At 38.6% G+C, this 24,973-nt stretch overlaps 1 protein-coding gene across 1 annotated transcript; it reads left to right on the plus strand.

Moving 5' to 3' along the window:
• On the plus strand, nt 1-24,639 carry SUGP2 (SURP and G-patch domain containing 2). The gene is made up of 10 exons (XM_044658624.1): nt 1-121; nt 3,918-5,557; nt 7,909-7,945; nt 8,076-8,193; nt 11,150-11,649; nt 13,689-13,800; nt 16,170-16,657; nt 18,819-18,880; nt 22,361-22,497; nt 23,947-24,639. The coding sequence occupies exons 1-10, from the start codon at nt 1-3 to the stop codon at nt 24,065-24,067; spliced, it is 3,336 nt and encodes a 1,111-aa protein (XP_044514559.1). The 3' UTR covers nt 24,068-24,639.
• Nucleotides 24,640-24,973: the final 334 nt, after the last annotated feature.

The following is a 24,973-nucleotide window of genomic DNA, read 5'->3' on the forward strand; positions in this document are numbered from 1 at the left end:
ATGGCATCTAGGCGAGTCACAAGGGAAACTTTTGATGCTGTAATACAAGAAAAGGTTAAGAGATATCACATGGACCACAGTGATGCTATTGAAGACACTCTTCATCAGTTTAAGTCCCAAGGTAAACTAAAAAGATCTGGGGAAGGAAGAATCACAAGTTCTCCAATAATAGATCCCATTTCTGTAGTGCTTGTCAGAAATCTGCAGTTTGTTTGTTAATAATGACTTTCTTTTTTTTATTTATTTTTATTTTTTTTAAACCCTCACCTTCCGTCTTGGAGTCAATACTGTGTATTGGCTCCAAGGCAGAAGAATGGTAAGGGTAGGCAATGGGGGTCAAGTGACTTGCCCAGGGTCACACAGCTGGGAAGTGTCTGAGGCCAGATTTGAACCTAGGACCTCCTGTCTCTAGGTCTGGCTCTCAATCCACTGAGCTACCCAGCTGCCCCCAGTAATGACTTTCTGAAGTAATTAGTGCATGTATCTCTTGTGATTCCAGTTTGCAGACAGGAAACAGGCTCAGAGTGATAAGTGACCCTGTCAGGAAACCAGAGGCAAGGCCTAGACTTTAGCTCTAGGGTTTCTCATTTCAGGTTCACTAAATTTTTCTACTATACCATGCTATCTTTCACTAAAAGGAAAGCAGTTAGAAGACATTCATTTTGAAATACTTGGTCACAGGAGCGGCTAGGTGGCTCAATGGATAGAAAGCTAGACCTGGAGATAGGAGGTCCTGGGTTCAAATGTGGCCTCAGACACTTTCTAGCTGTGTGACCTTGGGCAAGTCACTCAGCCCCAGTTACCTAGCCCTAATCACTTTTCTTCTTGGGAACTAATACTCAGTTTCAATTCTAAGACAAAAAGTAAGAGGGTTTTTTTTTTTTTTTAAGTAGAAGAAATACTTGGTTATAAGCCATTAATAACAATATAAAAGATTGCTCAGAATCTCTAATAATAAGAGAAATCAAAACAACTCTTGAAATTTCCCCTACTATCTAACAAACTGGAAAAGATGACAAAAGATGAGAGTCATCAGTGTTGGAGAGATTATACTACCCAATACATTATTAGTAGGGCTTGATACCCATCATTCAGCTAGGATTTATTAAGTGACAGTGTACTAGCTGCTGGGAAGATAAACTTCAAGAAGTTTACACACTATTTTCAGGGAAAGTACATAAATTTTTTTTATTATTATTATTCCTATTGACTCCCAGAGGAGCATAAGGCTGCAACCATCTCACGCCAACGGACTCTGTTCTGGGCAACTTCCCCCAACTGGGCATCTTACGCCAATGGACTCTGTTCTGGGCAACTTCCACCAACTGGGCATATCTTTGCCAGGTCTGTTTTGGCCTTCCGATTTTTCTCCTCTCTGGAGGGTTCCATATTTTTTTTTTCATAGCGTCCTGGCTGATGGGATACTGAATTGTTCTTTCCCAGAGTCTGGTATTGGAGATCTTTTCAGGCCATCTGATGTTCAAGATTTGACGTAGGCCTGGAGTTTGTTGGCTTTTGCCAGCACGCGTCGTGGATTCTGTTGGAGAGCAATCTTCCAGACTAGACGATCGTTGGTTTTGTTGGTTTAATGAGGTTGCAGTTTCTATAGCAAGTGAGATTTTTACAGGGTGAGGTTGCTAGCCTCGCGCCTAACCCTCCTCCTTTTTCAGCCGGGCTTGGGACCGTCCTTGGCGGAGTTATAAATATATGCAAAGTAAACCCTTTTTTGGAGGGCAGCAGCTGAGGAGATAATGAAAGGCTTCAGGTAGAAGAGGTCACTACACAGAGTTTTTAAGGAAACATGAGCTTCTAAGAGGTAGAGGGTCCATTTCAGGCTTGGGAAATAGTCAGCACAAAGCAATGAAGACAGGAAATGAAAGGGTATATTTGAAGAATAGGAAGAAGGCCAGCTTGGCTGGGCCATAGAGTCCTCATTGGTTGAAGAATGGCTAAACAAATTGTGGTATATGAATGTAAAAAAAATTGCTATATCATAATGAATGATAAATAAGAATACCAAGAAGCACAAGAAAACATACAAACTAGTGCAAGATGAAGGAAGTAGAACCTACTGTATACACGGTGACCATAGCAGTGTAGTAAAAAGAAGAATAAAAACCAAAACTGGGCAAACTTGACTCAGGAGAAGAAAGAGAGGAGGGGTTGGTTTGACCTTGATGTAAAATTTTTGTATCCTGTCAGACTTGGTCGATGTATTGGTTCGTTTGGCTGAACTATCTTTTCCCTCCCTTTTTATTCTTAGTTCCTTTTTTATTCTTAGTTTCAGAGGGGTATTTCTCTGGGTAGAGGAAGGGAAAGATATATTTGGATGTAAAGTTGATAAAAAACAAAAAGTAGAGGAAAAAATTTTAAGCCCACTCGGAAATTTCATTCAGCAAATTGGCAAAGATAATGAAAGATGGGCAGCTGGGTAGCTCAGTGGATTGAGAGCCAGGCCTAGAGACAGGAAGTCCTAGGTTCAAATCCGGCCTCAGACACTTCCCAGCTGTGTGACCCTGGGCAAGTCACTTAACCCCCTTTGCCTACCCTTACCACTCTTCCACCTATAAGTCAATACACAGAAGTTAAGGGTTTAAAATTAAAAAAAAAAAAAAAAAAGATAATGAAAGATAGTATTGAAGAGGCCGTTGAAAAAACTTAGTATATACTGTTAATGGAGTTATGAATTAGTCCAAACATTTTAGAAAGCAATTGGAATTAGGCTATAAAAAGTGACTAAAATGTTCATACCCTTTAACTTAAGGATCAAATTGTTAGCTATATACCCCAATACTTATAATAATACTTTTTGTCATAGCAAAGAACTCGAAATCACGTATAACCATCTATTGAGAATGGCTAAAGAAATTGTAGTACATGAAAAATTTAGAGAAGCATGGGAAGGCTTCTAAAATACTGATGCAGAGTGGAGTAAACATAACCAGGATATTCACAATAATTAACGCAATAGAAATGGAAAGAATAAAAAATAACTGAAACTGAAAATTATTTTAAGTGTAATAACCATGTGAGAGCCAGACCTGGAATTAGGATGACCTGGGTTCAAATGTGGCCTCAGACACTTTCTAGCTGTGTGACCCTGGAGACCGTCTAGCATTTACTGCTCTTCTGCCTTGGAATCATTACCTAATATCAATTTTAAGACAAAAGAAAGGGAATTAAAAAAAATTTTTAAGGATACTAACCAAGTGTGGCCCTGAAGAAGAGGTGAAAATATGCTCCCTGCTCCTTTCTTTGCAGAGATGGGAACGATGAGTGTGAAACATTGAATATATGTCAGATGTAGTTATATGGTGATTAGTTTTGTTAAAGTCCCACATATACACACCCTTTTTTCCCTCTTCTTTTTTAGTAGGGGATGAAACCCTGGTAAAAGAATGGGGTAGGGGGCAGCTGGGTAGCTCAGTGGTTGAGAGCCAGGCCTAGAGATAGGAGGTCCTAGGTTCAAATCTGGCCTCAGACACTTCCCAGCTGTGTGACCCTGGGCAAGTCACTTGACCCCCATTGCCTACCCTTACCACTCTTCTGCCTTGAAGCCAATACATAGTATTGACTCCAAGACGGAAGGTAAGGGTTAAAAAAAAAAAAAAAGAATGGGGTAGAATATCTTTGGAAATGAAAATGTAAAAACAAAAGATGACAAATTTTAAGACTTTTTTAAAAAAATAAATGCTTAGCAATATTTGCATGTTTGTCTTTTGGGTTTATAACAATAGTTTAATTCTATACCTAGAGACCTATTCAATGATTATACATTGTTAAACAAATAGAAACATGTGAAATAAATATAGACATTCTATTACAGTGTGGACAATGAAATCCAGAGTGGTTAAGGGAAAAAATATTCCTTGAACCTGAAGTATCCTTTCTGTTTCCTTTTAAATGTTTCATTTCAGGTCATTCAAGGTCAATCCCAAGATCAAGAGCAGACAGATATGATGACAATTTTCATGATGATGGAAGATACACTCATGATCCAGTACACCATCCTCGTGATACTTGGCGAGAAGACCTAAGGGATGATGTATTTCCTGGACCTTCCTTTAGATCCAACAGTCCTCCCATAAGTGAAGAAAACTACTATCAAGAAGATTTTGGACGAGATCGAGAATTTTCTCGTGCCGACTCTCGGGACAGGGACTTCAGCCGGGTTAGCTCCAGAGAGCGGGACTTTGGCCACCGGGACTTTAGTCATTTTGGTTCTCAGGATCAGGAGTTTAGTCACACTGAATCTTGGGATCATGACTTTGGCCACCCAAGTTCACATGAACCTTCTTGGTCTCATGAGAGTGACTTTGGTCCTGAGATACTGGGTGATTTTAGATCACCTGGTCTTATGGATGAAGAATATGTGGACATGGATAGTCAGGAGTATGACTTGGACTTTCCAGGAGAGGCAGATTATGAATTCCAGCAGCCAGTACATAGGGGCAGGGGAAGAGTGCGGAGTAGGGGCCGAGGCCGGGGAGGTATTGACCGGGGTGGAATTCTTCAGAGTAAGAGGGCAACCAGAGGTACACTTAAAACCAAAGTCATTAAAGGAGATGTCAGAAAAATTCCCACCCTAAGAAAAGTAAATGCCAAAAAACTGGCCCCTGTGATTCCCTATCGAGTTATCCCCAAAACTCGAGGTACTAATCGAATTAGAAAAACTATTCTGAGACCTGATCTGAGTCCTGTTGTCACCCAAAGGACTGAAGATGCCCAGCGTCCTGTTCGAAAGACACTTTTGCGCCCTAATCAGAAGACTAGTCGGCCACCTAGAGGAGAAGTCAGTTTTGACTTAGTTGACAAATCTGACATTTTTTCAACATTTGGGATAGAGATAATCAAATGGGCTGGATTTCATAAGATAAAGAATGATCTGGAGTTTTCACAGCTGTTTGCAGCTCTCTTTGAGCTGGAAACTGAAACCTGTGCAAAGATGCTCGCCTCCTTCAAATGTTCTCTGAAACCAGAACATAGAGACTTCTGTTTCTTTACCATAAAGTGTTTGAAGCATTCTGCTTTAAAAACCCCCAAAGTTGACAATGAGTTCTTAAATATGCTCTTAGACAAAGGTGCTGTGAAAACCAAGAATTGTTTCTTTGAAATCATAAAACCATTTGACAAATACATGATGAGGCTCCAAGACCGTCTTTTAAAAAGTGTTACTCCCCTGCTCATGGCTTGCAATGCCTATGAGCTAAGTGTTAAGATGAAGGGTTTTAGTAACCCTGCAGAAGTGGCAGGTGCCTTGGAGACAACCAACTCCCTCTGTCGTAAATCTCTGGCACTTTTGGGCCAGACATTTTCCTTAGCCTCCACATTCCGACAAGAAAAAATATTAGAAGCTGTTGGCCTCCAAGAAGTAGCTCCAGTTCCAGCAGCTTTTCCTAATTTTGACGACTCAACTTTGTTTGGAAGAGAGTATATAGAGAACCTAAAAGCCTGGCTAGAGAAAAGTGGACATCCCATCCAAATGAAGAAGACTGAGACAAGGTCTACAGAAGAGGTGACAAGTGTTTCTTCTCCAAATTCAAATATGATTCCTGAGGCTCTAAGTGGAGGTAAGCAAAGAAGCAAACATGTTTGCTTCTATGTTTATTCTTTTCATTTTTGAAAATGTTTATTGTTTCCTACTTAGGAGATATGAACATTGCTTAGTTTTTTAGCCTTATGTAAAACATATTGAACATACAATGATTAATATTAATAATTCCCATTTCTATAGCAGTTTAAGGACTTACAAAAGACTCTTCACAACGACCCTATGAGGTAGGTTGTGCAAGTATTATCATCCATCTCCATTTTACAGATGAGGAAACTGAGGCGTGGGGGGTAGTATCTTGCCCAAGGTTAAATACCTGTCAGGTGGCAGCCTGGATCTTCTGACTACAAATCCAGGGCCCTTTCTACTAGGCCATGCTATTCCTCAGGATGCTACAGTTAATATCAGAGCTGCTCTGGGTACAACCCTTGTCTTTATCCTCTGTACCCTTGTCTACACTAGCTAAATTGTCAAATCCTGATAATATGATGCTTCCCTGTTCCAAAAGACAATTTTTATGTTGGTATGATTCTACCAATGTAGCTTACAAGATTGAAATCTGGAAGGGAGCCAAATGATAATCTAGTCCAACCCCCACTTTTTACAGGTGGGGAAGCCAAGTCCCTGAGACTTGGTTGAAATCACATTGTCCAAAGTCAAATAGGTAGTGAGGGAAATGTTCCAGCCTTTTCAGTTCTCTTGGGCTTCCCTTCTCAAACTCTGTCAAGTACAAGGAGTTGGATGAATCTTTCACTAGCAATAACCATGTTCCCTTCTGGTTTTATAAGCATTTGAGTGTCAGGACTTAAATCAACTATGAACTTCTTCATTAACTCTAGTGTTTCAAAGATAAAATACAAACTTATTTTTAAATTTTAAACCCATCGCATTCTGCTCTGACTTAACCTCACAGTGCTTCTTGCTTCTCTATATCCTGTCTTCTTGACAACTAGGTTTTCCTGCTGCATTCTTCCTTCTCTCTCCCTCTATGCCTTTGCCCAAGCTCTCCTTCATTCCTGGAATATACTCCCTCATCTCTGTCTCTTATAATTCTTTGCCTCCTCCAAGGCTTGGTACACACATTACCTCCTATGAGAAACCTTCCTGATTGCCTGCTTATCTGTGCTCTTTTCCTTCTCAATATGTTTACATAATTGTTTACATGTTGCATTTCTTAATAGACTCTAAGCTCCTTGAGGGCAGAAACTTTTCACCTAGAGCCACTTTTTAAACCTTTACCTTCTATCTTAGAATCAATATTGTGTATTGGTTCCAAGGCAGAAGAGCAGTAAGGGCAAGGCATTGGAGGTGAAATGACTTGCTCAGGGTCACACAGCTAGAAAGTAAGAATAGATTTGAACCCAGGACCTCCCAAATCCAGGCCTGGCTTTATCTACTGTGCTACCTAGCTGCCCTTCCTAGAGCCACTTTTAATAAATGCTTATTGAAATGAATTGGAGAAACAGTGAAGTGCTTGTTACGTTCAGAGCTATAAATAATACAAAGATAAAGAATATTCCCTTCCCTGAAAGACCTTATCTAATAAGGAGATAGGCAAATAACTATTAAGAAATAGAATATAAGTAGAAGGTGTTGATCCATGGTTGTATATCTACCTCACTTCTTAAGGAGATGGGTAATGGGTGATTCAATAATGTGGGTACTCCTTTTACTGATGAGGATCCCAGCCCCTTCGTGCCTTAGCAAACCATCTCAGAAGTTGTGTGATCAAAAGAATTTAGTCTTTGCTGACATCTAATGGCCATAAAACTTTTACAAATCTCAGCTCATTTGGCTGTTGGACAACAGATATATCTCCTGGTCCATTCTTGATGCCTTTTGAAAACACCTGAGTTTAGGTCATACCAGAGTTGGTGCTTTACTTTGGGTGTCATGACTTTCAAGAATATCAGAAGTGGCATTTTCTTGGTTACAGAATTAAAGGATTAAAACTTTTTAGAAGATATTGCACACATTGAAAATTACTCTGCAGAAAATCTTACTGCATTGAACTTTGAATAGACAAAATAAATCTATTTTCCCTAGAGAATAGATAATAAAATATTTCCCTTTCTTTGGAGAGAGGTAGGGGTGAGCTGAGCAGAATGTTGTTTACCTTGTCAGAACTGCAACGAGTGATTTGTATGTGTGTAATAGGTTTTCTTTGTTATGATAAAGGTTTCAGTTTGGAGGGGAGGAGGGAATATTTCCAGAAATTACCTATTTGTATAGCTTCAGTAAAACACTTTTTTAAAAATAGTCTCCTTGCACGTTAGTTTTGTGGCTTACCCTTAATAATTGTGCTATTTAACTTGCCCTGGACATTCTAAGTTTTTTGGTGTCTTCCTACCATTAAGATGCCAATCCCTGCTCCCAATCCTATTTCAGATGTTAGTCTTTTAAGAATTAGTGCTTCAGAATAGCTGAGAAGAGTTGCCTTGAAATCCTTGTCAGATAGCATTGGTTTTATGAGACCTAAACATTCCAGTGCCTCTGTCAAGCCCAGTCTGTTTGTTTATTACAGTTCCTCAGCGAGCAGACAGAAAGGTTGTTGAGACAATTGAAAAATTTGTGAAGAGTATAATTGAAGGCAACTTGTCCCCAAAAGAAAGAGCATCACTAAAGAAGAACCCTACTTATTGGTAGGTATTTAAGGAATGATTGAGTACATGAGGACAAACATTAGGACACAGAACTTCCTAAGGTTTGGTTAGGACTCATATTGGAAAGATACTCCTCATGAGGAATAAGGCCTTCAATAATAGATATTAGAAGGAGTTCTTCCAAGTTACTGTCTAGGAAATTGCCCATTCCTGTCGAGTCAATTCATTCAGTGCCCACCTTGTGTAAAGTCCAGGGTTAGGTACTGGAGAAGATACAAAACTGAATTGTATTGAACCCTGCCTTCTAGAGATTTATAGTCTAGGAGCTGAGACAAAATACACCTAAATAGAATACAAAATTGAATTCAGTAAGTATGTAAAAGAGGTATACAGTATTATGCAAATTAGTTGGAAGGAGAAATCATTTCCAATTGAGGGAACCAGAAAAACATCATGTGGAAGTGGTATAGGATCTGGGTCCTGGAAGCCAAAGAGATTGAAAAGAATGGTCAAAAGGGGGTATTATGCATTCCAGGTATTAGAGTGACTTGTGAGCAAACACACAGACATGGGAAAAGGTGGAATAGCTTTGGGGAACCACAAGTGGAATAGTTTGGCAGAATTGTATCCAAGAGGTTAGTGTGAGAGAAGGCCAGCTTGGAGATTATCTGGTCCAACTCTTAGCATTTTTCAGGAGAGAATGAGGTCTCAGATAGGGCAAAGTGACTTGGTCAAAGCCAGGTAGCTTATAAATAGCAGAGCTGGACTTCAGACCCAAGCCCATGACTCCATAGCAGCACAATAAAAGCATTGTGGGCAGTGAAGGAGCTTGCTGAGGATACTTGGACAGAGCAGAGATTATCCCTCCAGTGCCCAGTGCCAGTGCCTTTCCCACTCCTCCACACTGCTTTGGGTTGTCTTTGCTACTTTCACAAATGAGCTAGGTGGTTATTTATATACATTGTGCTGTGGGTATTAGTGTTGATGCTTCAGAAATACAGTATGAATAAAGTAGACTTCATCTTGATGTTAGCACTTCAGAGATCATGAGAATTTTAAAAATTGTTTTCTAACCCTGATTTTGCTGTGCAAGTATGTCTATTAGTCATACCATGAAATAATGCAAAGATTCCATAAAGATAACCATAAAAGCATGTGATACCTCTTTTCAGTATGGGATTTTGTATAAAATAACATACTCTTGGGGGGCAGCTGGGTAGCTCAGTGGATTGAGAGCCAAGCCTAGAGACGGGAGGTCCTAGGTTCAAATCCGGCCTCAGACACTTCCTAGCTGTGTGACCCTGGGCAAGTCACTTGACCCCCATTGCCTACCCTTATTACTCTTCCACCTATAAGTCAATACACAGAAGTTAAGGGTTTAAAATAAAAAAAAAAATAACATACTCTGTGTGATGTACAACTTTGCTACTTCACTCTCTAGTGTTAAACTTGTCAGTATTTTGTGAATTGAAATCAATTAGAAGAATAACGTCTAATTAAAAATACTACCTAAAATCAAGGAAACAAAAGTCAGTAGCAAAAACTCTGGTGTGATATATTTCTAGGGGGAGACTCTCTGGATCCAGGGTTGAATTTTGTTTAATTGAGTGTACCCTCGGCAAGACATTAAAGGCAGTTTAATCACTGCCCTCAAATATCTGAAGGTTTATTACATTGAAGAGCATTTAGGCTTAGAGCTTGTCTTCAGAAGGCAGAATTGGGATAAGTGGGGTGGAAGTTGCAGGGAATATTTCAAGTCTACATAAAGAGAAATTTCTTAACAATTGGAGCTATTCACAACCAAAAGACTTCTTTTAAATGTAGTGATTTCTCCATCATTGGAAGTTATCAAATAGAGGCAACCACTAGTTGAAGATGTGGAAGATTTATTTTTTCATGAGTGAGACTAGAGGACTTCTAGGGTCCCTTCCCAATCTGGAAGATTCTAGGCAATCTTGTAATTGATAGACTGATTTGTTAGAATTGCAGATTGAACATGGTCTTAATGAAACCTCATTAAATACCATAAAATCTACCATGTGCAAAATACTGAGAGAGTTACAAAAACAAGACACACAGTCTCTACTCTTATGGAGTCTCCTAATGTTTGTTAAGAGAAAGGAAGATTTCTAAAAGATACACAGCAAGACCCAAATATGTGAAATTGTAATAACATGACTAAATGATAGTTATCTATTCTACACAGCTGGCAAACTAGATGTATTATACTGAAATGTGTCATTTTCTCTAAGGTATACTTGACATATGGATTTGAACTAAGGTTTATATGGAACAAACATTCCTTCCCACAGAGGAAAAGATTACTTTTTTTTTTAATTAAAATTTTTTTTATTAACCAAGAGGGCAGCTAGGTGGCTCAGTGGATTGAGAGCCAGACCCAGACATGGGAGGTCCTGAATTCAAATCTGGCCACAGACACTTCCTAGCTGTGTGACCCCGGGCAAGTCATTTACCCCCCATTGCCTAGCCTTTACCATTCTTCTGCCTTAACATAGTATTGATTCTAAGATGGAAGGTAAGGGTTTAAAAAAAAATAACCAAAATCTTTTCTTCCCACTGCTCCCCATTGAAAAAGAAAAACAAAATCCTTGTAACAAATAATGTAAAATCAAGCAAAATAAAATTAAATGGTTAATTTTAAATCATCCTAAAATATTTTACAAAGATGGAAGAGGAGGGGGCAGCTGGATAGCTCAGTGGATTGAGAGCCAGGCCTAGAGACAGGAGGTCCTAGGTTCAAATCTGGCCTCAGACACTTCCCAGCTGTGTGACCCTGGGCAAGTCACTTGACCCCCATTGCCTACCCATACCACTCTTCTGCCTTGGAGCCAATACAGAAATACACAGTATTGACTCTAAGACCGAAGGTAAGGGTTTAAAAAAAAAAAAAAAAAGATGTAAGAGGACTAAATAGATTGTGAACAATTCAGTGTTGATCTTCATAAAAATTTTAATGTGTTTCCTACCTCTCTAGGTTTTTATCTGACGAAGATAGTCTGGAGTACAAATATTATAAGTTGAAGTTGGCAGAAATGCAGAGGATAAAGGAGATTAAAAAAGATGAGGAACACTTGCCAACTTCAGAGGAATGTGCCGTGAGAGCAATGTTGTATGCAAGGAAGGTGCAGAGCCTGAAAAAAAGATTGATTCCCCGGAAAAGGCTCAGGCTTCTCTCATCTTGGGGGATCAGTAGCTGGAAATCAAGAAAAGCAACCGTGGGAACACAGACCCTTCTTTCAGCAGGAACGATGCTGAAGCACCAGGTTAGACATGCCCATGGAGGGTTCCAAGTAAAGCCTTCTTTGCCTGACATAAACCGTCCTGAGAAGAACTTGCCATCAGAGGAATCTGAATCTCTTACTTGTGACCTCAGCCCAAGACCTTTGACCTGCCGTCCAGGAACAGTTGAGCCTGAAACCTCTGATGCCTTGCCTGAGTCACACCAGACTCCCCCACCTTCTCAATTTGCCAGTGGTAGGTGAAGATTTCATATTGAATTTCCAAAGCCTATGGGACCTAAAGAAAGACAACAGCAAGACTACTAATAAAATAATTCTGAGGGATGGTTAAGCAATTTTATCGAAGAGGGATTAATTAGGCCTATTTGGCTTGGCCCCAGGTGGTGAACCGAGGCCCAGTGGGAGGAGTTTTTCAAGGAGGCATATAACAGCTCAGTTTAATGAGGAATTTCCTAACAGCCAGAGCCATTCAGCAGTAGAATGGAGCGGCCAACTAATCATAACAACTCTGTTTTCTGTGGGTGTTTATAAAGTACTTTCCTCACAATAATCCTGTTGGGTATTTAGTATAAGTATCATTACCCTTACTTTACAGATAAAGAATTTGAGAATTAGAGAAGTAAAGTAAGCTACCCATAGTCAAACAGCTAATAAGTGTTAGAGGCAAGATGAAACCCCCTAAAACAAATTCCATCTGTTTCCACCCTACCAAGCCAAGTCAGCAAGCATTTATTAATTTTTTTTATTTTTATTTTGAATAATTTCCCATAGTTACATGTTTCATGTTCTTTCCCTTCCCCCCAAGCCTCCCCCAACCCCCCTTAGCCAACACACAATTCTACTGGGTTTTACATGTATCATTGATTAAGACCCAATTCCATATTATTAATAGTTGTACTAGAGTTATCATTTAGTGTCTACATCACCAGTAATATCCCCATCAGCCCATCTGGTCAAGCAGTTGTTTTTCCTTCTGTGTTTCTAGTCCCACAGTTCTTCCTCTGAATGTGGCTAGTTTTCCTTCTCATAAATCCCTCAGGCTTGCTCTGGATTCTTGGATTAGCAAGCATTTATTAAGCACCTATTGTGTGTCAGGCATGTTGCTATGTTCTGGGGATACAAAAAAAGGCAAAAAAGAGTCTCTGCCCTCTAGGAGCTCCCCAAGTTCCCTGCACAGGATGTTTTAGGTAGAGGCTAGATTACCACTTAAAGGATCATGTGATTTAAAACTGGCAAGGACTTTAGAGGTCATAAGAAGATTTATGAATAGATTAAAATAGATCAGAGGTCAACCATCTCTAAAGGAAGAGGAGGCCTAAAAATATTTTTAGGATATTGGTTGATTCAGTTCTTAAAAATATTTATATGTGTATTCATTTTCTCCAAAAGACCCTTGTTAGGATATATAGATATCCTGAGCACCAGGGCAAGATCCCTGAAGACATCCTACAGTTTTCTATCAGTGTCTTACTACAATCAATTTACCAGGTTATTTGAATGTCAGGAAGTCCAGAGGGGATGAAATATGGGATAGCTGGGAAGAGTAGAAGAAAAGAGCAGAGCTGTTGTAAGCTCTGGGGTTTGGTTGTAAAATCATGATTCTAAGAAAAGGATTCTCTGATGGGGGTGCTTTCATTTGAGGGAGAAGGGAGGGGAGCCCATTGGGACAAGAAAATTCTGGTTCTGTGCTTTGATGCTAGAAAAGAGACCACCCTGTGGTTTTCCCAGTAAATGAGTCTATAAGTGTAAACTCATAGATGCATAGATTTAGTGCTAAAAAGGACTTCATTTGTCTTGCAATACAAACCCCTGTGGAGACGGGTTCAGGTAGCCTAAGTGATTTACTCGGGGTGACATCAATGCTGGTTTTCAAACCAGGGTTCTATGAACCCAAAGCCAATAATGTTTCCATTTGCCCTCTGTTACAAACTCATCATGTTCTCTTCCTTTTTCCCTTAGTTTCTGTGCAGATGGAAAGCTTCCCATCCCCAGTAGAATTTAAACTCTTGGAACTCCCAAACTGTTTTGGTTTTGTCCTTTTTATCCTGTCTCTAACACAAGGTCTTGTATGGAGAATAGCATTGCAAAATACTTAATAGATGTTGATTGTTTATTTTGGCCAAAAATGCTAATTTTGCATTCAAAGAGCTGTTGGCCTTTGGTCTCTTTCAGCTCTAATATTATTATATATTTTAAAGACCTTTTCTATCCCTGACATTCTTAAGATTCTCTGAACTCAGAACTAATAGATGATAACTGTTTTGCATTTTGCAGTTGATGCTAAGACAATGGATACTGCTGAAAAACTAGCTAAATTTGTTGCTCAGGTGGGACCAGAAATTGAACAATTTAGTATAGAAAACAGCGCAGACAACCCAGACCTGTGGTAAGTAACTGCTTTGTCTTCTTGATTATAGCATAATAAAATACATTGAAACTTTCTTAAAATTTCTTAAAATTGAGGTCTTCATTATAGGGTCATCTTCTGAGTGAGATTGCCTTGGCCAAAGTCCTATTGGATTTCACAGTTCAAGTCACTTTGGGTGATCCTGGAATAGGCTTGGTTCATTTTCCTTCTATACCAAATGGAGCTTAAAGCAGTCGTTCAGAGGCAGTATGATGTTGTGGAAATAGGCTTGGAATTCATCAGATCTGGGTTTGCCTCATAAGCTCTGTCATAATTCTTGGGACAAAGACCAAGTCTTGGCCTCAGCTGTCCCTCCTTAGCGTTTTTGGCCAAAATAAACAATCAACATCTATTAAGTATTTTGCAATGCTATTCTCCATACAAGACCCTGTGTTAGATATGACTTCTGTTTTGAGGAAATGTGGTCTGCTACTGTTATCATTCCAGGTTCTACTCCACTGTGGGGAATCTTGGATCTCTTGATTATACTCTGTGTAGTAATGACAAAATACAGCAGGATTGGGATAGAACAATGATCCCAGTCATCTCTGAAATGGAATTTGAAGCATTGAAAGCTGGGCATACAACCTTACTATATTATCAGTCAGCAAGCATCACTAAGGTCTTTTTAGGATCATAGAATGTTAACAATAAGAAAATTAACCTTAGAGGTCATCTAGTCCACTTCCTTTATAGATGCAGAAACTGAGACTCAGAAGTGAATTGACTTGCCCAAGAACATACAACCAAGAAGCAGAGGCAGGATTCAATCCAGATCATCTCAGTCTTTTCATTTTATTCCCAGTCCAGTGCTTTTCCCATTATACTAGACTTGCCTTAAGTGCTCTACTTTATTGTTGCCAGTCTTACTATTTTTTCATCAGTGACAGCATAGTGGGGATGATGGTGACCACAATTAACGATTATATATTACATTTGTGTAGTGTTATGGTTTACAAAGTACTTTAAGACAGATACTTCTTTTTACCATGTTTCCTATAATTAATACATTATTTCATTGACTTTATTATTCAAACTGAAAGGAACTGAAAATAACAATTCATATTTCTGTAGCTAACAAAGTAATTTCTTCATAAGAACTCTGTTAGGTATGTCATGTTTTATTTTGCTGATGAGAAGAGGCTTAGGCTTGTAGCACTGGTGACTTTTCAACAATTACCCAGCCTTGAACCCAGGGATTCTGATTCCAGTTCTAGCACTTTTCTCCAGTATGATGCTGTCCCTCCTTGTACAAGAAGCATAGGTTGTGCTAACAAAATCATTTAACCTTTTTTTGCCTCCCAGTTTCCTTATTTATGAAAAGGGGAGAAGGTTAGCTGCCTTATTTGCCTTGCAGTATTTTTGTGAGCATCATATAAATAAATGATTTCCAAGCAAGATTATAAAATGTCCCCCTAAAATTGTTCAGCAACAGCTCACCTAGAAGTCACTTATTCCAGAAGTTTAATTATTCAGAATACAAGAGGGAACAATAGCAATAACAGAAGGCTATTTGAGCCTTGGTTCAGGGCCTGCTAACTTTGTAACCTTTTAGACAACAGTTGTAATAAAGTTGATTACCAAATTTCCAGATTTGTATCTGTCCTCTCTAGGTTCTCAAATTTTTTCCTATTAAATGGAGGTGTTGACCTAAATGGTCCCTCAGGCCTCTTCTAACTCATTCTGTAATTCTGTCTAAAACAACATACTTCCTATTTGCTAGGAGCCCAGTTTCTGAAAGACAAAGGGCCAAGGATAGAAATATAGATAGCTATGTGGTTGTTCAGAAAAGTATCAAATACCCAAGAGTGTTTCTCTAATTCTGTGTCTTATCAGGATGAACATTTGAAGATAAGTGAAAATGAAGGATTTTTCTTTTCTTATCCCATCTTTTTTTCCCCTTCAGAATATTTGCACTTTTTCCCAGTGAGATAAAGGTAGACTTCTTAGGTATTTTTTTGGTATTATTTTTTGGTATTATTATTGACTTCTCAATATTAAAGACAAATTAAACTGAAAAGGACATCTGAGATCATCCTTATTCAACCCCCTCATTTAACAAATGGGGAAACTAGAGGTTTAGTGGCTTGCCCAAGGTCTCAGAACCAGAATATGATAAGAACTGAAACTTATCAAGTCCAGTATTTTATTCACTACAATACCCTTTCATTCATTGATAAAATTTATTTCATCATCTAGATTACTCCCATGGTTTCTATCTAATCTTTCCCAGACATATTTTAGCAGATGTGCCACCAAAGTAATTCCATTCCTTTGTTCTCTGAAAAGTTATTTCTGGAGACATCCTCTAACTTAACTGAAATAATTTTAATTTATTTTCAACCCAGGTTTCTACATGACCAAAATAGTCCTGCCTTCAAGTTTTATAGAATGAAAGTGTATGAACTGTGCCCTTCCATTAATTTCGCAAAAGCTCCTCTAAACCTTAAAGCAGAAGAGAGTCTGAAATCAAGGAAGGCTTCAGATCATGGGGAAGAAGAAGAGCTTGAGGGAGATCATTCTCAACAAGGGACTGAACTCGAGTTAGAATTAGGGCCTGAAGAAGAAGAGGAAGAGGGTACAGAAGATGACACCTCAGTTCAAGAAACATCCTCCAGAATTAGAGAAGAAACTGGGAGAGTTTCTCAGTCAGAGGGGATCACCTCTGAGGAGGCACAGAACACAGGAGCGGAGGGCGATGGTGTCAGTTTAGCAGCTTTGTCACAGGCCTCTGCTTCAAGTGCCTGTTTCCCCCGAAAGAGAATCAGCAGCAAATCACTAAAAGTTGGCCTGATCCCGGCTCCCAAGAGAGTGTGTCTTATAGAGGAACCTAAAGGTACCTGATGTGTCTTTGCATTTGTCTCTGCAGCAAAGTGTTCGCATTTAGTCCATGAGAATGATGTTGTTAACTCCAAGACTCTATGTTCCTAATGATAAAGTGACATAGTACATTTGTACCTTGCTTTATTACTGAAAAGTTGTTTGTGAAATTAAAGTTGTTTGTGAAATTAAATTCTTGTAAATTGAACCATATTTTAAATACACTAGGAAAACATCCAATTTAAAGGCACTGCATAGATTAATTATATAAAGCAAAAACTTTGCAGTACATGAATAATCACTTTATATTTTAAACTCAGACTTTGCATGTTGGGTTTATAGGAATCACCTACAGTTTTTTTCTGGTCTATAGATGTTACGTTGAACGCAACTGAAATTATTTTTAGTTACTAATCAGTGGGTGGATTTTAAATGTCTTAATGGCACTGGACAAACTATTGATACTCAAAATTTCAAATTTTAAACTCTATTATTGGGCATCTTCTTAATTTCACACTTCAGCATAGAGTAGTACAGTGACCACTAATTGAACAAAGATCTGAATGCCTACTATTTGAAAAGTCAGGATCTAAGAGAAACACAAAGTTGGAATAAAGCATAATCCCTGCTCTCCTGGAACTCACTATCTGGTAGCAGGAGAAGACACCAACACAAATAACTCTTAACATAAGATAAATAGTACATAATGGGGCAGCTAGATATCCCAATGGATAGAGAGCCAGATCTAGAGATGGGAGGTCCTGGGTTCAAATTTGGCCTCAGACTTCTAGCTATGTGACCTTGGGCAAGTCATTTAACCCCAATTGCCTATTATTGCTCTTCTTCCTTGGATTCTAAGACAGGAGGTAAAGGTTTTTTAAAAATAGCATATGATAAATTACTTGAGAGGTATAATAAACAAAGGCCTTTAGGAAGAAGCGATCATCATTACTGAAGCACTGCCAGGTCCTAAAGTGCCTTATTATCAGGAAGATTGAAAATTCTGTGATGTACATTTTGTGCTTAGGTGTGTTTATTGTTCTGTGTATTCTAATAGTTTAAAACTTAGTGATGCACATGTAGTGTGTATGTGTGTACCACATTTGAGAAAGGGCATTGACAAACTGGAATGTGTCCAGAGAAGGGCAACCAGGATGGGGCAGGGATTCAAAATCATGCCACTGGAGGATTAGTATAAGGAATCTGGTATATTTGGCCTAAAAAAATGAGTGATTCAGTTGGGGGGATAGGGGGAAGGATAGAATTCACTTTTTTTTTTCTAAACCCTTACCTTCCGTCTTGGAGTCAGTACTGTGTATTGGCTCCTTGGTGGAAGAGTGGTAAGGGTAGGCAGTGGGGGTCAAGTGGGTCAAGTGACTTGCCCAGGGTCACACAGCTGGGAAGTATCTGAGGCCAGATTTGAACCTAGGACTTCCCGTCACTAGGCCTGGCTCTCAATCCACCAAGCTACCCAGCTGCCCCCTAGAATTCACTTTCAAATATTCAAAGGGTTTATCGTATAAAAGGGGAATTCAATTTATTCTTGGGTCTCAAGCTTGGGTGGAAGTTAAAGGAAGGCAAATTTCAACCCAATACTAGGAAGAGCATCTGAACAATTACAGCTTTCTAAAAATGAATTAGGCTTTCTCCATTACTAGAGCCTCAAAACAGAATCTGCATGATCATCTATCTACTAGGGATGTTGTGGAAGGGTTTGGGCTCTAGGCAGGGGTTGGACTATTGTATTGACCTCAGGTCCATTGAGTCTTGGAGATTCTAAATAGTAGCTTTGAAGATTGGATATATCTGACTGTGATAAAGAGCAGAAAGTTTCTTTTATCTTGAGAAACTACATATTAATTAGACTGCTTTGTGTCACATCTCAATATTTAATTCAAAAAGTAGTAACCAAATAGAATCAAGAAAATTTAATTACCAGCGCCTTTGTATTTTGATGTCATGACCTTACAGAGCTACAGTTCACATGGCCCCAGGGATCAGAAACTTCCTTTATTAAGTAACTACTTCAATGTGCAAAGCAATATTTTACTTGAGTGCTAGGTAGTTAGGGCCTGACCCCTGGCCTCAGGAAGCTTGTACTTTTATATACCTTATAAGTAGCATGGAGAAAAGATGATTATCCCCTGATTTATATATTTTATTTTTTGGTCTTATAGTTCATGAACCTGTGCGAATTGCTTATGACAGGCCCCGGGGACGCCCTGTGTCCAAGAAGAAGGTGAGGTTCACCAACATAAAATCCTCAACAGTTTATAGTTTGGAAAATTCTCTTTTGAATCAGCTATTATTTGAACAGGTTTCTCATTCCTTCCTGTTTAAAAAAGAGCTGTTTTTAAAAACAATGTTTGTTTTTTTAAAAAAGACTTTGTTGAAGTGTTCCTAGGATGCCTTGTGGTGTGGTGAAAACTCAGGGTTCTTGGAGTCTGTACTATCAGAGCACAAACTACCATTAAGTCTGGGGAACCTCACCACAAAAAGTTGGCTTGCCAGGGAACTTTTTGGCTCCAAAATCTCATGAGTCAATCTAAGAGTTGCAGTTTACTTTATTGCAGGCAATTCTCAAAACTGATCAAATCACAGATCTTTTTTGAAGTACTGTGGCATTGTGAACTGAGAAGAGGTAGTGTGGGTTAGTGGGAAGAGAATTTCCCATAAGATCAGGAAAACATGGATCAAGGTTCTGCCAATAACATTTAATGGTGACATGTCCCTGGGCATCTTTCTGAGATTATAAATTGAAGAGTCAGAAATCTTCATTGGAGGGCAGCTAGATGTCTCATGGGATCGAGAACCAGGCCTGGAGATGGGTTCTGGGTTCAAATCTGGCTTCAGACACTTCTGGCTAGGGAACTCAGGACAAGTTATTTAACCCCAATTGCCTTGTCTTTACTGCTCTTCTGCCTTGTAATTAATACTTAATATTGGTTCTAAGACAGATGGTAAAAGGTTTTTTTAATCTACATTGGTAGAAGGAATTTGCTCATGGAGATATCTGCATCATTGAAATTTGGTTCTAGATCCCCCCAAAATAATCACCTGATGCATATATAAATTGAAGTGTTTAGACATGTACTTGTAATTTTGCATCATTCAAATCACTTAGCATCTTCATTAGAAAAAAGGAAAATTGCTGTGCTTAAATCCTAGTATATACTAAGCACAATTTGTTTCTAAAGTATACTGTTACTTCTTCAACAATTAATTTAATTAATTAAAAGATCTGTGACTTCATCAATTTGTGTCCTCCTCCCTAATCCCCACCAGTATAGATTGTACTTCCCCTATAATTTAATAAATTTCTTCTGATACTTGTTGTGACCAAAAAATTCAATACCCTTTGACCAAACTATTGATGAGCCTCTGCATACTTAGCTTGGCTGATCTTCAGAAAACATACAAAGTTGGGGGCAGCTGGGTGGCTCAGTGGATTGAGAGCCAGACCTAGAGACGGGAGGTCCTGAATTCAAATATGGCCTCAGACACTTCCTAGCTGTGTGACCCTGGGCAAGTCACTTAACCCCCTTTGCCTAGCCCTTACCACTCTTCTGCCTTGAAACCATAATATTGATTCTAAGACAAAAAGTGAGGGTTTTAAAAAAAACATACCAACATATGAAGTCACTGGGCCATCATCTAACCCCTTCCAGCTTAGTGTGATCTACTGAAAGAATCTTTGAGAACCCTGGGTCATCTCTGTATCATGATAGGCTTTGGGGACCTCACAAAAGCACAATTTAGCTACACAGTGCTTGACTATTCTATTATGAACCCACAGATCAGAAATGAGTCCTGAAGGCTGTATCCTATGACTATAACAACTCAACTCGTGTGTAGCCGTGAAGCATCGGCTAACTACCATATACTCAACTTCACTGAGACTATCTGATTTCATGATTTTTGGTCTAGAAGTTTGTAATACTACAGGTTTTTTCCAAATGAACTACTGTCTGCCCAAATTACTAACATCCTATAATTGCATAGTTTTCTGAACCCAAATGATAGACTTCACATTGTTCTCTATTAAATTTCATCTTGTGTAATTTAGGCCATCCTTTCAAACTTTCGGAGTCTTTTTGATGTCTAATTATAGGACCCAAGAAAGTAGGGTAGTGAAAAGAGTCCTGGATTTGGAGTCATGAGGACCTGGGTTCAAACCCCACCTCAGACTAGCTATGTGTTCATAGGCAAAACCATATAACCTCTCTTAAGCTCCTACATCACAGGGTTATTGGAAGGAGAAAATAAGAACTATACTATACAAATGTTAACTTATTGTTTTTATTATTGCCACTTCTTTTTTTTTCCAATGAGGTTCAGATAGAAATAAGTTCTAGGACAGGTTCCTATCCTGTTCTGTTATGTTATTTAATTATTGTACAGATGGAAAGAATAACTGCTTTTTATAATTGAATAAAAGCATTAGGATATAAGCTCATCCTGGATAGGCTCACTGAAAGAACCTGTGATAATAATTCTAGTAGCAGATAGGACAACAGTGATAATATGCATCTCAGTCTTGTGCCTACCTGATTTTGATTATTCTTGTCTTGATTTTCAAAACAAGGAAACCATTTATCCTTCTTGAACCCAGAGACATTTCTTATTCTTCACAGGTTTTGGAATATGGTGTTTCAACAATCACATTTGCCAGTTCTGTCAGTACCTGAGGGTATAGTTCCTCTGCACCAGGGGACTTAAACTTCCCAGGGGACAGCCGAGTTTTCTCTTACTGTTTCTTTCCTTGGTTATCAGTCAGCTCCTGTTTACTATTTTTGTCCTTTCTAGTCAAGAGCAGAAAAAACAGAAGCAAAGTAAGAATTGGCTCACTCTGTATTCTTTGTCATAAGTAATTATCCCATTGACATGGAGCAGCTGTCCTTTTTTGTTTATCCTTCTTATCTTTCCCAGTATAACTTTTAAAAAATCATTTTGTCTTCTTCAGCTTTCTTCATCAGCTGAAAATTCTCATAGGATCATAGATTTATACCTGGAAGGGGATTTAGATTCCAACCCCTTATTTTACAGATGAGGTAACTGAGGCACAGAGAGGTTCATTGACTTGTCCAGGTCACCCAACAAATAAGTGTCTGAGATACTGAGGCAGAATATGAGCTTAGGATCTACTGACTCTAGGTTTATTGCTCTATCTCCCATGTCACTTAGCTGCTGACTTTTAGCACTTCTGACAAAGTTATTAGAATACCAGGCCAGGTCTTTTTGTATTTAACTTTTTGCTCTTCTTGCTTCCAGGTTTTATATGTGTTTTTTAAAAACTTTTTAACTGAATTTTGTGATGCTTCTTTTGAAAATTCTTTGTTCATATTCTTTGACTGAATCTCATAGTTACTGAAATAGTTCACATTTCTATAACACTTGGAGGTTTATAAAGCACTTTATTCACAGCAACCCTGTACAATAGGTAGTATCTGTATTATTTTCACTTTTCAGATGAAGAAACTAGTTTAGAGAGAAGACTTACCCAAGGTCATACAATTAGTAAGTAGTCTGAGGCTTCTTGACTCTTTAAGCTCACATTTATTCTACTACCACACATTGTCCTGATAATCCTTTGTCATTGTCTCTCCAGTGCATAGCACTGTCCTCTCTGCTTTTTTAGGAAACACTTAATAAAGGCTTTTTGAATAAAGTAAGCATATTGTAATTCAGAAAGACTTAACTTTTTTCTTTTTCTCTTCAGAAACACAAAGACTTGGAATTTGCTCAGCAGAAACTGACTGACAGGAATGTGGGTTTTCAAATGCTTCAGAAGATGGGCTGGAAGGAGGGATATGGCCTGGGCTCACGTGGGAAAGGAATTAAGGAGCCTGTAAAAGTGTATGTAATGGTAACAGACTTCAGAAATGCAAGAACAATAAAATAATAGGGACAGGTACAGTGCTGCCCAGAGGGAGCAGGAGAAGGATGTTTAATAATAGTCAACCCCAAAAAGGCTCATTGACTTGTGGAGAGCCAGTGTGGTCTGGTAGAAAGAGCCCAGGGCTGGGACTGTGGAGCTACAGGGAGTAACTCCCTCTTCATGGTCTATTCTTTGTGTATTACCTTGGGCAAGTCACTCTAACATCCAAAGCTTCTGTTTCCTCATCTGTAAACTGAGGAAAATACTTGTCCCACTGACCCTTTGGAGCTGTGGTGAGAGTCAGATGAGATAAAGGTATATGATGTGCTTAGCAGCTATAAAAGTAACAGTAGAAATGTGTGTCCATTGGTGATGTCCAGGAGATCACATCAGCTTCTTTGAAATTTGAAAATCTTAGGAGAAAAATGGGAAGCAGTCCCCAGGAGCAGGAGGGCTCACTTACCATTCACCATCATGGGAGATTCCAGTTTCATCTTCATAATGATAGAATTTTATGAAGTTTTTAAAGTCCTGGTTCTTGCTCTCTTTAAAGTGGGATCATATACTTCTTGGTACTTGCTTTCAGAGTCAGGTGTTTATAAGCCTGACCCCAAATAAAAGAAAAGGGTAATGGGTATTTTTGTTTGTTTTTTGTTTTCCCTGACTCTGGATATCTATGGAAAGCAGAGGGATTATAGTACAGAAAAGAGGATCTGGAACCAGCACCACTTACTACCTGTATGACCTTGGACAAGTCACTGGGCCTCGGTTTCCTCATCTTTAAATGAGGGAGTTTGACCTTTAAAATAGCTATTTCTCTCCTTATATCAGAAGTAAGAATTTTAGGTTTTAGGGCTTTGTATTATTTTTTAGAATAAAAGTCAAATTAAGGTCAAAAGCTCTTTTTAAATAATATAAATTTGGGAAGGTCAGCCAAGGATTTAGACTGTATATTTAACTTTCCTCTTAATCCTTGTAATTTTCAGTCTCATTTGCTGTTTTTAAATTCCAGGACATGCAGAAATGTCCCCAGGGTTAAAACATAGAACCCCTTTTCATTTGTAGGGGGTAATCAGAGTCTTAAAGTATAAATCCTAAGTAACTTTCAAGCATCCATTGTGTCTAGCAAGTATTTAATTAAAAAATAAGCTTGAGATCTGCCACATAGGGCTACACTAAATTTCTACATTGTAAACAAGGGATTTCTAAGTATCTCCTACCAATAGGTAAGTACAGCAGTGAATAAGGTAAGTACATTTGTTTTTCTTTGTAACTTTTTTTACTGTCATGCCATATATCCTCTGCAGAGATAGTATACTGTATACTTGACTATACATGTTTGATTATTTAAAAAAATTTTTCCTGTACTTAGTCATGTAATTTAAGAAAGCAGAGTCCAATACTAATTGTCCATTTTACTCCCATAGGGGAACTACCTCTGAAGGGGAGGGCTTGGGTGTTGAAGGGGAAGAAAATAACGAAGATACATTTGATGTTTTCCGTCAAAGAATGATACAAATGTACAGGCAGAAACGAGCAAGTAAATAGGTATGTGCCTGGGCACGTTCATTTCATGAATTCCTGCCCACACTGAAATTCTAGTTTTGGAAAAAAAAAATTCTGAAATATTACATTTCAAAAAACAAACGAGTTCAATTAAAAAAAAAAAAAAAAGACCTCAGAATGCAGATCTGTTCAACTTCTTACCCTCTAGGTTTGCGGAAGAAATGTGTTAACAGGCTGAAAACGCTGATGTTTGACAAAGCTGCTGCCCCACAGGCCTTTTGATGATTTTTAGTTCACTTCAGCAATGTGCAAAGAGATTTTCTTTGTCATGGTGAACTCAAAAGTTGATGTTACTCATCTAGTTTGCCAAGCTTCAGTATTAGCCTTGTACTTGATGCACAGGCTAACAGTCTGGGTGCTAGCTTACCTGGAAGAGACTCTTTTTGACTTTCAGAATTTGTCCCATCTTTTTGCTGAGGCTTTATCTCACAGATGAAGAAGGCCTGCATCAGAGCACATACCGGAAACAAGACAATTCAGTGGTCAGAAGAAGACAGTTCCGAACAATTGAAATGAAAACGTTTAATTTCCCATTTTCCTCATCTAATTACTACTGACATTTTTTCCATTTAATTGTCCTATTCTTTTTTCAGATGCCTTCTTTTTTTCCACCTATTTCCCAGCCAGACTTTGGACAAAATAGTTGTCTTCAAGGAACAACTGAACAACATTGATCAAAGATACAGCCTTAAGATGGTTAATCTTGAAATTCCTTTTTCGGTAACCTGCATTATCAGCAGAGCCAGTATATCTTGAGTGGATGGTTGTAATTTAATGTACACAAAGGAAATTTCTGTTTTGGGGACGAAGATAATTTTTTTTTCTTTTTGGGGGGAAAAAGAACCCAGCATTTCCAGAATCCTTTTGTTTGTTTTTATTCTTTATTTT

The sequence above is a fragment of the Gracilinanus agilis genome, chromosome 1, assembly GCF_016433145.1.
Source record: "Gracilinanus agilis isolate LMUSP501 chromosome 1, AgileGrace, whole genome shotgun sequence".
NCBI classification, from domain to species: domain Eukaryota; kingdom Metazoa; phylum Chordata; class Mammalia; order Didelphimorphia; family Didelphidae; genus Gracilinanus; species Gracilinanus agilis.

Excerpts from the sequence above, each read along its gene's own strand:
- SUGP2 (XM_044658624.1), top strand. The coding sequence starts at position 1 with ATGGCATCTAGGCGAGTCACAAGGGAAACTTTTGATGCTGTAATACAA. Across the intron at positions 7,946-8,075 it reads CAATCCTATTTCAGATGTTA|TTCCTCAGCGAGCAGACAGA; the intron begins GTCTTTTAAGAA and ends TGTTTATTACAG. Across the intron at positions 8,194-11,149 it reads AAGAAGAACCCTACTTATTG|GTTTTTATCTGACGAAGATA; the intron begins GTAGGTATTTAA and ends CTACCTCTCTAG.